The sequence below is a fragment of the Telmatherina bonti genome (assembly GCF_933228915.1).
Source record: "Telmatherina bonti genome assembly, chromosome: 18".
Lineage (NCBI taxonomy): Eukaryota > Metazoa > Chordata > Actinopteri > Atheriniformes > Telmatherinidae > Telmatherina > Telmatherina bonti.
In genome coordinates, this window is record NC_136616.1 from 31,949,238 (window position 1) to 31,963,332 (window position 14,095).

The 14,095-nt window shown below is 36.7% G+C and overlaps 1 protein-coding gene across 1 annotated transcript; it reads right to left on the minus strand.

Annotated features, from left to right (window-relative positions):
• Positions 1–1,785: 1,785 nt before the first annotated feature.
• Positions 1,786–11,991, minus strand: ednrab (endothelin receptor type Ab; the record flags this gene model as incomplete). Its single annotated transcript, XM_079258134.1, has 7 exons — positions 1,786–1,884; positions 4,998–5,106; positions 5,190–5,323; positions 5,588–5,740; positions 10,255–10,453; positions 11,426–11,553; positions 11,788–11,991. 7 exons carry the CDS (start codon positions 11,989–11,991, stop codon positions 1,786–1,788), a joined length of 1,026 nt encoding a protein of 341 aa, XP_079114260.1.
• Between the last annotated feature and the right edge of the window lie 2,104 nt (positions 11,992–14,095).

Here is a 14,095-nt window from a genome sequence, read left to right on the forward strand (position 1 = left end):
AAAATAAAAAGTAACATTTACTTTTTAAAATATGAGTGATTAATACTTTTAAACTGAGATATTGTGGAAAATCTTATTATATATTATATATATTCAGTGTATATATATATATATATATATATATAAAGACCAAACTTGTGGGGTTTAAGGGGATAAAAAAAAACGAATGTAACAAAGAATTTATAACAAAATTATCAAATAGGAGTGAGAACAATCTACAGTTTAGACAGTTTATTTTAATAAATCGTAAAAAAAAAAATTAAAAAAAAAATCTAAAGCTAAGAAATAAAACTAAATGTTAAAGTTTGAAGTTTAAATGCTACTATAAAAAATAATGACATTAAGACTCATCTGAATAAAACTATTAAATGGTGAAAAAAAAATTTAAAAAGTCGCATAAAGTCAAAAGAAATCCAGACATTTTAATACTTTGTGAGTTTAAAAATACAAATAAAGATGAATTGAAAAGGATGTAATATCGTGCCATAAGTCCCTAAATAAACCAGCTGGTGTGCATGGCAGGACAAAGCAGTGAGAAATCCATCATCACACACATATAAACCAAACCAGGTCTTCGTGACCGCTTTAAGAGTGCTTTATTGATAAATACAAACAACATTAAATAAAAGTTTAAAAACAAAACAAAAATACAAAATACATAATTTTGGTTAAGTTTATGTTGTTTTACTAGCTTTTATTTTTTCTCTTTCTTGTAGCACTAGATGTAACAAGGTACACGATAAGTTCATCCTGCAGCTGCAGATCCCTGAACAGAAGAATAATTACAATTTTACCTAAAGCTTTAGTTAATAATCTTGTTCAGAGACATTTTTCTTTACTCTGGGTGAAGTGGTTCCTCGTCCTGATAGTAGTCTGTACATTTTGGAATCACGAAAAATAAGAAATATAGTTAGACCCCTCAGTTTACTGAAAATCTGTAAAAACTGACCAATCAAAACGTTTGGACTGAATTGAAGTTGTTCATTTCTTATATTTCGTAAGCTTCTTCTCCCGGCTCCCCTCCTCCCCCTCCAGCAGTGCATACCTGATAGCCACACCGTGCATATAAACAGCGTGTTGGGATGAAATTGTGTTTTCATACAAAGTAGTGAAGAAGAAACTTGGAAGGCAAACATGTCTGAGAAAATGCAGGAAGGATTTTCCCGACACGGCTCAGTTTATTTGCCTCCTCCCGCTAAACACCAGAGAAAGAGAAAATAAAATAAAATATAATACAAATAAAAAAGCCTCAGATCACGCAAGGAGCAAAACCAGAGGGGGAGGGGCAAAGCAAATGGGAGGAGCCAATGCAGAGGGAGGAGTCTGGGCTAGGGGGAGGGGCCAAGATGGGTGCCACTTTCACATCTTGCTAGCTGCCCAGCATTACCTACCCTGACTTTAAATGTGACGTTAAATTCCAGAGGCTGATCATTCACTCAGGCTGGTCCTTATTCGTACACGAGGCTTTGGGATACTTTATGTATGAAACAAACAAAATAAAAACCAAACATATAACAAGAATAAACGAACAGCAGTTTTATTATCGGACTACTGTTTTCATCAATCCTCTTAATGTTCCTATTGAACCACATGAGGTCACCACTGGGGCTGGATGGTGAACTCCGTCTGCTTCAGCAGTTCCAGTTCACAACACAGGAACCACATGACCCAGTACTGCATCACATTTAATATGAACATGAATATAACTCAGAAAACAGAAATAATGCCCCGGGTGAAGTAAAGACTCTGTGGTGTCAGTCGGTAGCTGGAAGTGAGTCTCTGGTCTCAGTGGTCAGTGTGTTTGTACTGCAGACTGGTCCCATGGTGGAGAGGCAGCATGCTGTTGGAGAGAGAGCCAGAGTAACACCAGCAACACAGACAGGACTGCAGAGAAACAGAGAGAGACACGAACAGTTAGGTTAAAGGAGCACTCCATCGTTTTTTTAGATGTATACCTTTAACCTTTCAACCTGCTGGGACACCTCACAGCTAATCACAGTTCAGTCACATGACTGGGTATCAGAGAGCATCCCGGAGAGGCCGAGGCTCCCAGAGGCAAAGATGAAAAGTTCCACACTCTGCGAGTGGCAGAAAATAGTTCTCTACATCAAATCAAATCAAATCAAAGATACTTTATTCATCCCCGAGGGGAAATTAATGAAGTTTCCCAAATAGCAAACAGTTTTGCAATAATTACACATTTAATTCGAAACAATACAGAATTCTTCTGAGAAATCATGGATGTTGCGTCCTGCAGGCTAAATACGTGATGTAAATGACATCTTTCTTGATGGGATGATCTGAGGACATGACCTGGGAAACCTTTACGTCTACTTCCATCCTTATAATATCACTTTCAGGGAAAGATATTGCTGATTTCAGCAAGACAAGTCCAGCTATTAGATTGGTGTCCCTATGTTCTCACACCGGGTCAATACGCATGATGGACCTATAATTTGGGCTTTTCTTCAGAGCTTTTGGCTTTCCAGGTGCAGAGGGGTGTAAAATAGAAGTAGAAGTAAAAATAAAGTAGAAGTTCTGCCATGTTTTTGGATCTATCGGTGCATTCAGAACAGGTGTTGCCACTAAAGCCTCATCTACCTGCAGTGGAGCTGCAGCTTAATAAATTCACCTGGTTTAGTAGAGCCGCCGGACAGGAGTTCTACTTTCTACTTCTACTTTATAAAACCTCTGGTCAGGTGTCATATTTGCCACATATTGTCTATATATCAATTTCTGACCTGGACATAAATTATGGCCATTTTCTTTTGGCAGCTACACTCACAAGGCAAGTCAAAGCCAAGTATGGGCCACACAACGCTGCAGCTCACAGCAGTTCACATTAAAAATAAATAAAAGTAATAAAACACTATAATGTAAAATGTTAAAATCATTGCAAGGCTCAAATACCTTTTGAAAATACAAATTTGTTTTGTCAGGGGTGCTCAAAAGTTATGAAATTACAACCTTTTTAAAGTTAAATCCATTCATGTTTCATTGCAATAAGCTGGCAACATTGTGTATTATGTCTTATCATCAAACTGTTTTAGATTATCAGACTCAGAAATAGTTAAATATATGATTACGTCTAGGTAATAATGACTATATGGTTCAGGTTAGCCATAAAAACATGCATGGTTTGACTTTAAATGAAGGAATAAGAGTTAAAAATTCAGCTTTGCATCATGTTACATGATGTTCTGATGTCTTGTGAATGAGTCGAGGTCTGTCTGAACAAACTGCAGATAAACAATACAGGAAAAATCCAAGATAGCTTCATCAGCTGAGCTCCTGGACAACCAGAATGCAAAAGATTTGCATTCTAAAGCCACAGCAGTTCATCTCCTTACTTACTAAATGCCAAAAAACCAGTAATGTTGCTGGAAATGAGCTAAAAAACCAGAGAAAGTCAAGGAACTTTTATAACCTGTCCTCTACTTCTCTCTCTCAGATGTAAGTCACTTTGGATTAAAGCTTCTGCTAAATGACTGTAGAATAGAATAGAATAGAATAGAATACATTAGATTAGATTAGAATAGAACAGAATAAAACAGAATAAAATAAAATTAAATGAAATAAAATAAAATGAAAAAATAAAATAAAATGAAATGAAATAAAATGAAAAAATAAAATAAAATGAAAAAATGATATAAAATAAAATGAAATTAAATTAAATAAAATAGAACTTGACAGCAGCCACTATGACACGTTGCCTGATTAGATTAGAATAGAATAGAATAAAACAGAATAAAATAAAATGAAATGAAATAAAATAAAATGAAAAAATAAAATAAAATGAAATAAAATAAAATGAAAAAATAAAATAAAATGAAATGAAATAAAATGAAAAAATAAAATAAAATGAAAAAATGAAATAAAATAAAATAAAATGAAATGAAATAAAATTGAACTTGACAGCAGCCACTATGACACGTTGCCTGTTCATAACTTACTCTAAGACAATATTTTTTTAATATTCAAATATTACAATGAGTTATTGTGTAGCCGTTGTGTTAATTTCTTTCTTTGGGAATAATCTGAAAATTAATTAAATCAGGTTCAATGTTCTTGTTGCATTTTGTTCACAAATTAGAGCCAAATGTTTTTACTGGGGGGATTTTGGATGTTTTTATTTATCACTTTTAAAAAGGGAAAATACAGTAAACAAACAAAAAAAATATTTTTTTTCCATATTTTGGAGACAAAGTTTTCTCTAAATTAGTGTTTGAATAAGATATTTATAAATAAATACTTTTAGTACAACTTTGAAACACAAACACAAGCATATGTGGAAAATTTATTGTGTTTCAGTGGAAATTTAGTTGATCGCATTACTTCCAAAATTCCCATAAAGCAGCGCTTTTAAATAAACATGTTGCTTAAATTTAATGGAAAAATAAGGAGATTTCAATACATTATAAAATTTCTCAATCTCAACATTTAACTTATACAATTTTCCCCATGTACAAGTTATTTTAAAATTATTTAATGTCCATTTCTCCCTTCATTAACCCTTAAAACCCTAACTTTTCCAGTCCACACGAACAACAGAGGTCACTGACTGATCTTTGAGGGACATTTACAGCCCAGATTAAACTTTCTCTAGGAGACACATCGGCAACTCCCACGTTATGAAGCAGATAAACCTGGAGCAGAAGTCTGAAAGTTCGCAGACCTACGAAGAACATCGCTGTGACTTTTAGGTGAAAAGTTGGTGGAGTGCTCCTTTAAGCCAACGGCTCACTTCCCACAAGCCTTTTATCACAGGTCACGACCTCTCCAAGTTTAGTCGACTCCCTTCTGTCCTCCAGATAGACGCAACCTCCAAACATCTTCAAGAGTCTCTCTCTCTCACAGCGTACTATCTATGTCTCACGCCCTCCGACCCCGTGACCTCGCTGTGATGTCACGCCGACTCAGAACGAAGCAGAAACTGCCGACGTTTTAGTATCATGCGGCAAAAACACACGAATCTGAGAGATTTCGTTTGGTTTTACCTTGAAGCAGTTTTTAAACTTCTTGGAGACGAAGAAGAGGATGATGGGGTTGATGCAGGAGTTGATGGCCGCCATGTTGATGCTGAAGTAGTCGAGCACCAGCAGGAAGCTTCAACAACAGACGAGGACTTTAGACTACGCATGACGACAACGAAGAAGAAACAGAGAAGTGTGTGTGTTTGCTGCTCGTACTTTAAGAGTTCGCAGCGGTGAACGTCGTGGGATTTGTAGCCGGTCTTCTTCAGCAGGCGACTCAGGTGGAGCGGGAACCAGCAGAGAGCAAAGATGAACACCAGGGAGAAGACGGCTTTGGCCACTTCCCGACGCTGCAGAGAAGAAAACTAATCATCATCATCCTTTTTTTAAAAAAACAACCTTTTACTCATCATTTTTTCATCATTTTCAAACCCCCCGATGATCCTAATGTATCTCTGTTATTATCCGTTACAAGGCGGCGCCGGTAAAACTGGCTGCGTGGCCGAAGTTTCGGCTTGGTTCTGTGTTCTTCTTTTGTCATTAACTGTCTAACCTTGGACGAGCTGGCTTGAACTTTGAATAAAGTATCTTTGATTTGATTTGATCGTGTCTACCTGTTTGAGATGTTCACTCAGGGAGATCCTCAAACTTCCTTTCTCGTGTCTGAGCATCTCGCAGGTCATGAGGCCGTAGAAAACAGCCGAGCAGGTCAAAGGAACGCAGAAGTAGAACCCGAACAGCCACCAGTCCTTCGCATCTTTGTAGAACTGAAACGCAGAAACGAACATTAGGAGCACAGACCAGAACATGACGGTGAGGAACAGCAGTAAAGTTTCAAGCTGTAACAAACCCTGGTCGGTACATTAAACGTCACAATCAGCTGCACTTTAGTCACAGAAGTAGTACGACTTGAAATGTGTTTTTTGAGCTGGAAACAACATAGCATTACTTTAGTATGATAAAAAAAAAAAAAAAAAAAAAAAAAAAGAAAACTACCTAATATGTTGTTAAAATTGGTAACAAAAAAAAAAAATCCAGATAATTTTTAATTATCCATCCATTTACATTTTATTTAATCATAAAATGTGGCATAAAAGGGGCGGGTCCTTCTGATAAGTATCTGGTATCCAATGGTAAGAATGCAGATTGTAGCACAACCGCGGTTTTTAGCCAGCTAAATAAAATATTACCCACTTGGTGGTTAAATAATTTGTTTTTTTCATTTTACTTCCCCTGTTTGGATTTTCCTGCAAATTTCTGACTAATAATCCCAACAAAACACATTAAAATTAGATATAATGCAAAACAGATTCATTCTTTTGGTGGAAAAAGTCTCTCAATGATGGGGAGTCTGGGTTTTCAGTGAAAAATGATTTACTAAGTATTTTAAGCAGAAATAACAAACAATATCAGACAAAGAATAAATTATTAATACAGGTAATCCATTATTACTTTTATAGCATGTATGCAGGTTCCTGTAGTCTGCATTACAAGCTCCACTGTGACCTTTATCTCTAAAGTTTGAGGCTTGACTCAAGTGATGTCCTCCTCGGTTAAATATAGTCGCCTCCAGGCCGGTAAACAAATATATAACTATAGGAGGACAATACTTCTCCCATTTTATAAAAGCTAACAGTGGGAAATAGTTTTCTATACTTATTTGGTTAAATTTTCCTCTTATCACGATTGAAATCCTCTACGTTGACTAATTTGATGTTATAAAACAGCCTTGGTAGGAGGGCTGTGACGATATGCTGTTGTCCCGATTCGATTCAATTCTGATTTTTTGGGTGTCGATTCGATTTAAATTGCGATTCTCACAATTCTTTCATATTGCTGATTTTTATAGGTTAAAAACCAAAAAACTGTATTCAACTTTTTTTTTTTGCTCATCATTTTTCTTGATTTCAATGAGGAAAAAACAACACAGTAGCCAGATCATCATTCTGCTGCTATAATGCTCAAGAAGACAAGTAAAAAGATCAATGAAAATAATAAAAATGACAAAAAAAATTTATAATGGATTATTTTTATTTATTTAAAAAAAAAAAAAAATTCCACAAAAGATCTATTTTAAAATTGTGAAGCAAAAAAATCCCTATTTTTGATTTTTTTTTTTTTTTTAATTCGATTTTCCCACCACTACTTGGTTGTGACTGTGGGTGCACATGTTATTTGTAATTGACTTGTTGAGGAAAAAGTTATAGGTTAGTTTTTAGTCCCAGTTCACACCTGCCTGGGTGTTTTTCACTATTAACTTCAAGTAGATGATTTTTCAGTTGAACTGATGTCATGTACATAAGACGCTTTCGTTCAGTTACACACAAATCTAATTCTTCTTAAAGTTACGAAACTTTACGAAACTTTACAAAACTTTACGTAACTTTACGAAACTTTACAAAACTTTACAAAACTTTACAAAACTTTACAAAACTTTACAAAACTTTACGTAACTTTACGTAACTTTATGTAACTTTACAAAACGTGACGTAGGGATCCTGAGACCAGTCATTTCAAGTAAAGATGGTTTGGATGGATAGAGGAGGGGTTGGAAGTCTTACAAATGATATAAAGAGAAAAATAAACAACAGTAAAAATGCAGAGTTTTACTGAGAATTAGAAATAGAAACGAGGGAGACTTCTGTACGGTGGCTGGGAAATGTAAAACTAATTAAAATTTCAAAAAACATATTTCAAAATTCCAAAACAAAATTACATTTTAAAACCAATTCACAATATAAAAAACAAATTTCAATTTTAAAAACCAAGTTTGATAAAAAATAAATAAATAAAATATGAAATTTGAAAATATGAAATATATTAAATTTGTTTTTCATATTGTGAATTTGTTTTGTTAAATCAATTTTTTTTTTTTTTTAAAATTTTGTTTTGCACTTCCCAGCCACCGTAGTTCTGACTTATGAGTAAAATCAAACACCATTATTCACCAGGAACTACAGTGATCTTCTATATTTTCTTTGTGGCGCTGATCTTTTTATTGCATTTAACTTTTTTTTTCCCAGCTTGTCTAACCCTCGATAGGTGCTCCCGATGAATATAAACTTTGTTTGTATTGAAGTTGTAGCACCTTGTTGTTGCTTTATGTGATGTATCATTGTCTCCTTGTTCTTTACTTTCTTTTTTTCTTGTATTTACTCTTCTTTGTTTTGCCCCCACCTCTCCTACCAGGTCCATCATTAATGTATATTAGTTATTAGACTATTTGAAAATAAAATGAAATAATAAATAAATAAATTACAATAAAATAAACAAAATAATAAAATGTATCAGAGATAGTAGAATAAATTTAAAACATGGAAAAACTTACATACACTACAAGGCTACGACTTCCAAAATGTGAAAACCTATAAGAGAAATGGACAATATACAAAAATAGTCATGGTACTCATTGTTAATTAATGTGAACACCTGTCACTCTTGCTGTTCGTGTTGTTTTGTTTGTTTGTTTTTGTTTGTTTTTTGTTTGTGTTAATGTTGTTGTTGTTGCTTTTTCTTATTTTTTATATAGTTATGGAAAGTAATTAGTTCAACACAAAACAGCCAGATCACCATTCTGTTTGCTATAATGCTGGACCAGACAAGTTAATTTAAAAAAGGAGCCTTTATTTTTATACATAACAAAAACAAAGTTTTTTTTAAAAAAAACGTATAGCGTTTTTTGTTGTTGTTTTTGTTTTGTTTTTATCTTTATTAGCCCTGAAATCACCACTGGTGTCACAGTGTATCATTCAGTAGAGAAGGGCTAAACTTTTACTGTTCCAGTTGTGTTTTAAAGACTTTTGGCTTGAGACTGATGGCCAGTCAGCTGACTCAGGTTCAGATTCAAGGGTCTTTGCTGGACTTGTTTAGTCCAGTCATGACCTGGAGACATAAACAGGAAATGTTGTTCCAAACTATCAGACTGAGTGACCTCGCCCAGAAGCACAGCAACAAGGAGATCGTGGAAATGGACCAGACTTCTTTTTTTTCCCCCACAGAGACCATTCCAGCCCCATTCATGTGTTTATACCCAATACATAATATACTGAGAGTTGTTCATGCACTGAAGACTGAATCTGTTGTTGACCATCTTGACCTGGAGATTTATTGTTGGAGCAGTCTGGATTAACAGGTTGTAAACCAATATTAACCTAGTTTACATAAATGACCACTTTTCTGTGAACACTTTAATTATTTGGGAACACTTTTATCTCAGTTTGTTTCATGTAAAACACAGAGTTGTTGGCGTAGTGGTTGGCACTGTGCCCTCACAGCAAGATCTCGCTGGTTCGATCCTTGGCTGGTTGCAGGGCTCAAACAGAGGCCTTTCTGTGTGGAGTTCGCATGTTCTCTAATGGTACTCTGGCTTCCTCCCACCGTTCAAAGACATCATGTTAGGTTGATTGGTTACTCTAAATTGTTCCTTTTGTGTGTGAGTGTAAATCTTTGTGTGGCCCTGTGATGACAGGCAGGGATCCAGGGTGTACCCTTCGTCTCGCCCAATGATTCCAGCTTCCCATGTCCCTCAATTGGACTAAGGGGTTAAGACAATGGTTGAATGAACTTTGACTTCTCTTGTATGAAATGTGCATAAGAAAATAAACACCTTGCTTCAATTTCATTTTATAAATATTTGTGCAAGTATCCTCACAGCTCAGAAACAGATTTATTTGAAGTTTCTAAAGAAGCTACAGTCACCCATCCTGTAGATGTCTATCAGCACACTGACACGAACCATAAACAAAATATAAAAGATGGATGGAGCCTTTGTGACCGGTAGGTTTCTAAAGAGCTGAATTGAAGCTCATTGGACAGTTCCTAACATTGTCACCATGGAAACGTCCCGCCACTTACCTCCATTAGCTGGTTAGCTCCTGTTAGCGCCATGTTAGCTACAGGCACCTCGGAGTTCACTAGATGTCAATCATCCACCATGACGCTCACATCCCCCTCTCAGCTCCACCTCTTTGCACATATTTGTATTTTCTGGACGAGACAACAACCATGCCCCTGGCAAGATTGTGATGGTAGGAAACGCCCACCGAGCTTCAATTCATCTCGTCATAATACTATGGGCGACATCACGGAGGCTCCGTCCATTCTTTATATACAGTATATGGAATTTGCTCTGTTTAGAGCCCCTAGTGGACGAGGGGGAAACTGCATTTTTTGGCACTTTGCTTAACTTATACGCGTCACTTTAAACCACCAGAGGTTGCCGCTTGCCGTGAACACACACATGACAACCACACGTGTGTAACAGATGCATGCGCACACTTACAGTCATGAAGGACGTCTTGGGCTGCAGCATGCAGGTCCTGAAGGTGGTGTTATTGTATTCGAAGGACACAATGTTGAATCCGATGGCTTCAGGCACAGCTAGCCCGATGGAGAGCAGCCAAATCACCACGATCTCCACTGCTGTTACCGTGGGAACACCGGTGCCTTGAACCCGTGACCAGGAGGCAACCGCACGATACCTGCATGCAAAGAGTTATGAGCTTAAAAAGCTGAAGTGATCATCTTTGGAACCAAAAAGAAACTATTAAAGGTCACCACAGAACTTCGTACTCTACAGCTAAAAACCACCAACCAGGCCAGAAGTCTGGGTGTAGTGATGGACTCAGACCGAAAGATTTAAAACCACGTTAATAATAACAAATAACAAAATCCGCTGACTATCACCTTAAGAATATATGAAGGAAAAAGATCTGATGCCACAGCAGGACCTGGAAAAACTAGTCCAGGTTTTCATTTTTTTAGTCGACTTGATTACTGTAACAGTGTTTTTATGGGTTTTCCTAAAAAATCTATTAGACACCAGCAGCTCATTCAGAACTCTGCTGCTCGCGTCCTCACTAAGACCAGGAAAATGGACCAAATCAGTCCAGTTCTGAGGTCTTTACACTGTCTGCCTGTCTGTCAGAGGATAGACTTTAAAGTTCTGCTGCTGGTCTATAAAGCTCTGAATGGTTTAGGACCAAAGTACATCAGAGACCTCCTCTCCCATTACAACCCTACCAGTCCATCTGGATCTGGTGTTTTAATCAGTTCCCAGAGTCAGAAGTGGACATGGAAAAGCTGAATTCAGCTTCTAACAAACCAGCGGAAAGCCTTAGATGAGCTGGAACATCCAGGTTAAAGACCTTTCTGTTCTCATATGCATTTCAGTAGTTTTATTCAAAGCCATCTTCAATTTAACTTTAGTCCAAATCTGGACGTTACTTTATTTAATATTATTTCTGTTTCCTTAATATTTCAATTTAAATTGTGCTTCTTATTGTCTAATGTTTAATTGTCTCTATTAATCACCCTGTTGGTAAATTGTGCTATACTAATAAACTTGCCTATTCTTGTCTTTCTACCATCACGGGGACCGTGTTAAACTGGAGTCGTTATGAGGACATTTGTCTCAGAGGTACGGAAAGTGAAGACTGTATTTCTTGCATTACCTGTCCACACTCAGAGCACACAGGTTGAGGACGGTGATGCCGACTGAAGCTTTCTGCAGGAAGGGGAAGAGCTTACAGAGGAACAGACCGAAGGCGGTGTCGGCGAAGGGCCACTTCATCGCCAAAAGCTGAACACATACAAACCAAAAAGCGTTAACAGATAGACGTGATGCCAACGACTCTGTGTGTCCTGAGTGTGAGTGTTTGGTGTGTTATCATGATTAGAAGAGTATTTTTGTGCTGTTATCAGTGTAACACTCAACCTCCTGACTGAGACTCTCAGCACATGCAGCTACAGCCAGGAATAATCCATCATGAAGTGAAGAACACAATGTAATGCTATGATATATGCAGCGTTTTACCTTGTAGACATTGATTGGTATATCTATCGCGATGTAAATGAGGTCCCCCAAGGCCAGGCTGGCAATCAGAGCATTGGGCCCATTCCTCATGCTTTTATTTTGGTAGATAATCCTCAACAGGGTGACGTTGCCGATGATCCCCACAGCAAAGATCAGGCAGGACAGCACCGTGTTGATGTACTTGAATGCTGTTTCTATAGACATGGTTTGCTGGCAGGTTGGGGGTGATAATGTGTTCTTGTGATGATGGACAGATGAGTTGGAGGAAGATGGAGGCTTTCGATCATGTTTGTGTTTCAGCTTGCTCGAATGTTTCAGCTTTTCTGGCTCAGTCAATATCGAGGGCTGATGGACAGTTTCTTGTGAGATATACGTCTCTCCATTTGAGGTTTGGACATGATGGTTTTGGGGAGGCAGATCAGTGCTGAGAAAGTCATGTGTCCTCAGATCTGATAGATGAAGATGAGATGTTGAGTTACTTTGGCATCTAACAGGACTGGTTAACACCAAACACCAGATAACCAGAAGCAGGGTCAACTTATTAAGCATGGATGATTGACTGGAAGTCATTTTGTCTCCGAAACCATTTACTGAATCCATCGCTGTGACTCTTCAAACAATCCTGGGGCTCGCTGTGATTCCTGGACAAAGTTTGTGAACCAGTGGAAACTAAACCTTGACCACTTTGGAACCAGTAACAGATGTAAAAGGTTAGACTTTGTGTTGAACCTCCTCGAATCAGTTTTCAGGAAGCTGTAAGGTTGACCTCGAGGGGAAAAGGGAGCAGTTGGATGGTGATTGATGGTGATTGTGGGCTCAGACTAAACCTGAAAACAAAAACAAAGTAGAAGTTGATCAGTTTTTAACTGTTTGAGGAAAATAACAAGTAAAATGTTTTATAAAGGCAAGAAATAGAGGTTATAGCATCATTTTGCAGACATTATCCACACAAATATACTGGAAGGTGAAATGGAAATCTGAAGGGTTTGGGACTATTTTATCATCTTCATAATCTACAACCGTCCCCTATAAATGAAAAAAACATCCCAGACACTGGAAAATAAGAAACCATACAAGTAGATGCAGTGGGGAATCTCTGTAGGCAGATAATCACACCACGCCACACATCTACAGGCTTATAGATTAAATTTCTCTTTTCTTTTTAGTTCTAGTTTTGCTAGTTTGCTACAAATGCTAACTCAGCCCCTTAGTTTGTGTTTTAACACAGTTGGTGACACACTGCAGCGCGCTTTACATCAGGAAAGTCTGTTCTCTTTCGGATTTTATTTAGAAACTAATTCCATATTTACATTAATATCTCAGATATAACTTCTCTGACATTTTCTCAAAAAGAATGCCAAGTTTAGAGAGACTTTTTACAGAAATTTATTCGATAAACAATTAATGTCCATCACCGTTTTATCACTGTTTTGGGTTTATAACCAGGTTTTGGTGCAAAGATCCATCACTAAACAACTAAAATAGTGTAAAATCAACATGATCAGGCAGGACATACAGTCACTTTAACCTTTGTTTGAACATAAATACCACCACAGCCTAAAATTATGAAGGACAAGTTACAAAGGCGGCATAAATACTGTGTATTTTTTGCATAAAACTTATTTTAAAAGCACTAACCTGAGGTAGACATGATTGTATAAAAAAACAGATAAAGGATTTCTATAAAGGATGATGGTAATAATAATAATAATAATAATAATAAAATTTATTTATAACGCACTTTACATTTAACACCAAACATCAAAGTGCTACAGAGTAAAAAAGCAGAATAAAAAGAAAAGAAACAACAATAAAACACAGAAAATTAACAAAAGCTTTTCTAGTGAGGAAGGTTTTTAGTCATTTTTTAACAACTATAGCTACAAATATAGATTTTTTAAAAATCACTGTAAATTAAAAATAGACTGTTTTCTTTTTAGATATGATCTCTTTGCTAGATTATTTTAATACCTTTAGAATAAATATTAAATATTGAAGAAATAATATTAAAATCTCACCTGTTTGCGTCTTTAATGGTTCATTATTAGATTTATTCCATCCACACTCTTCCAACTCAGAGGAAGAAATGTTCGCCGTGCTTTGTCAGGATAAAACTGATAAAGTCTTACGGGGCTCAGTTTTTACTCCCTCTCTCTCCTACTCACCCATCTCTCCTCCTCCTCCTCCTTCCTCTCATCTTTCATCAGCTGTATTTTCAGCTTTTCCTCCTCCATCGCCACTCATCCACTCGTCTTCGTCTCTCCTCCCTCCTCTTCCTCTCCTCTCTGCTGGTTTCTGTGGAACACCC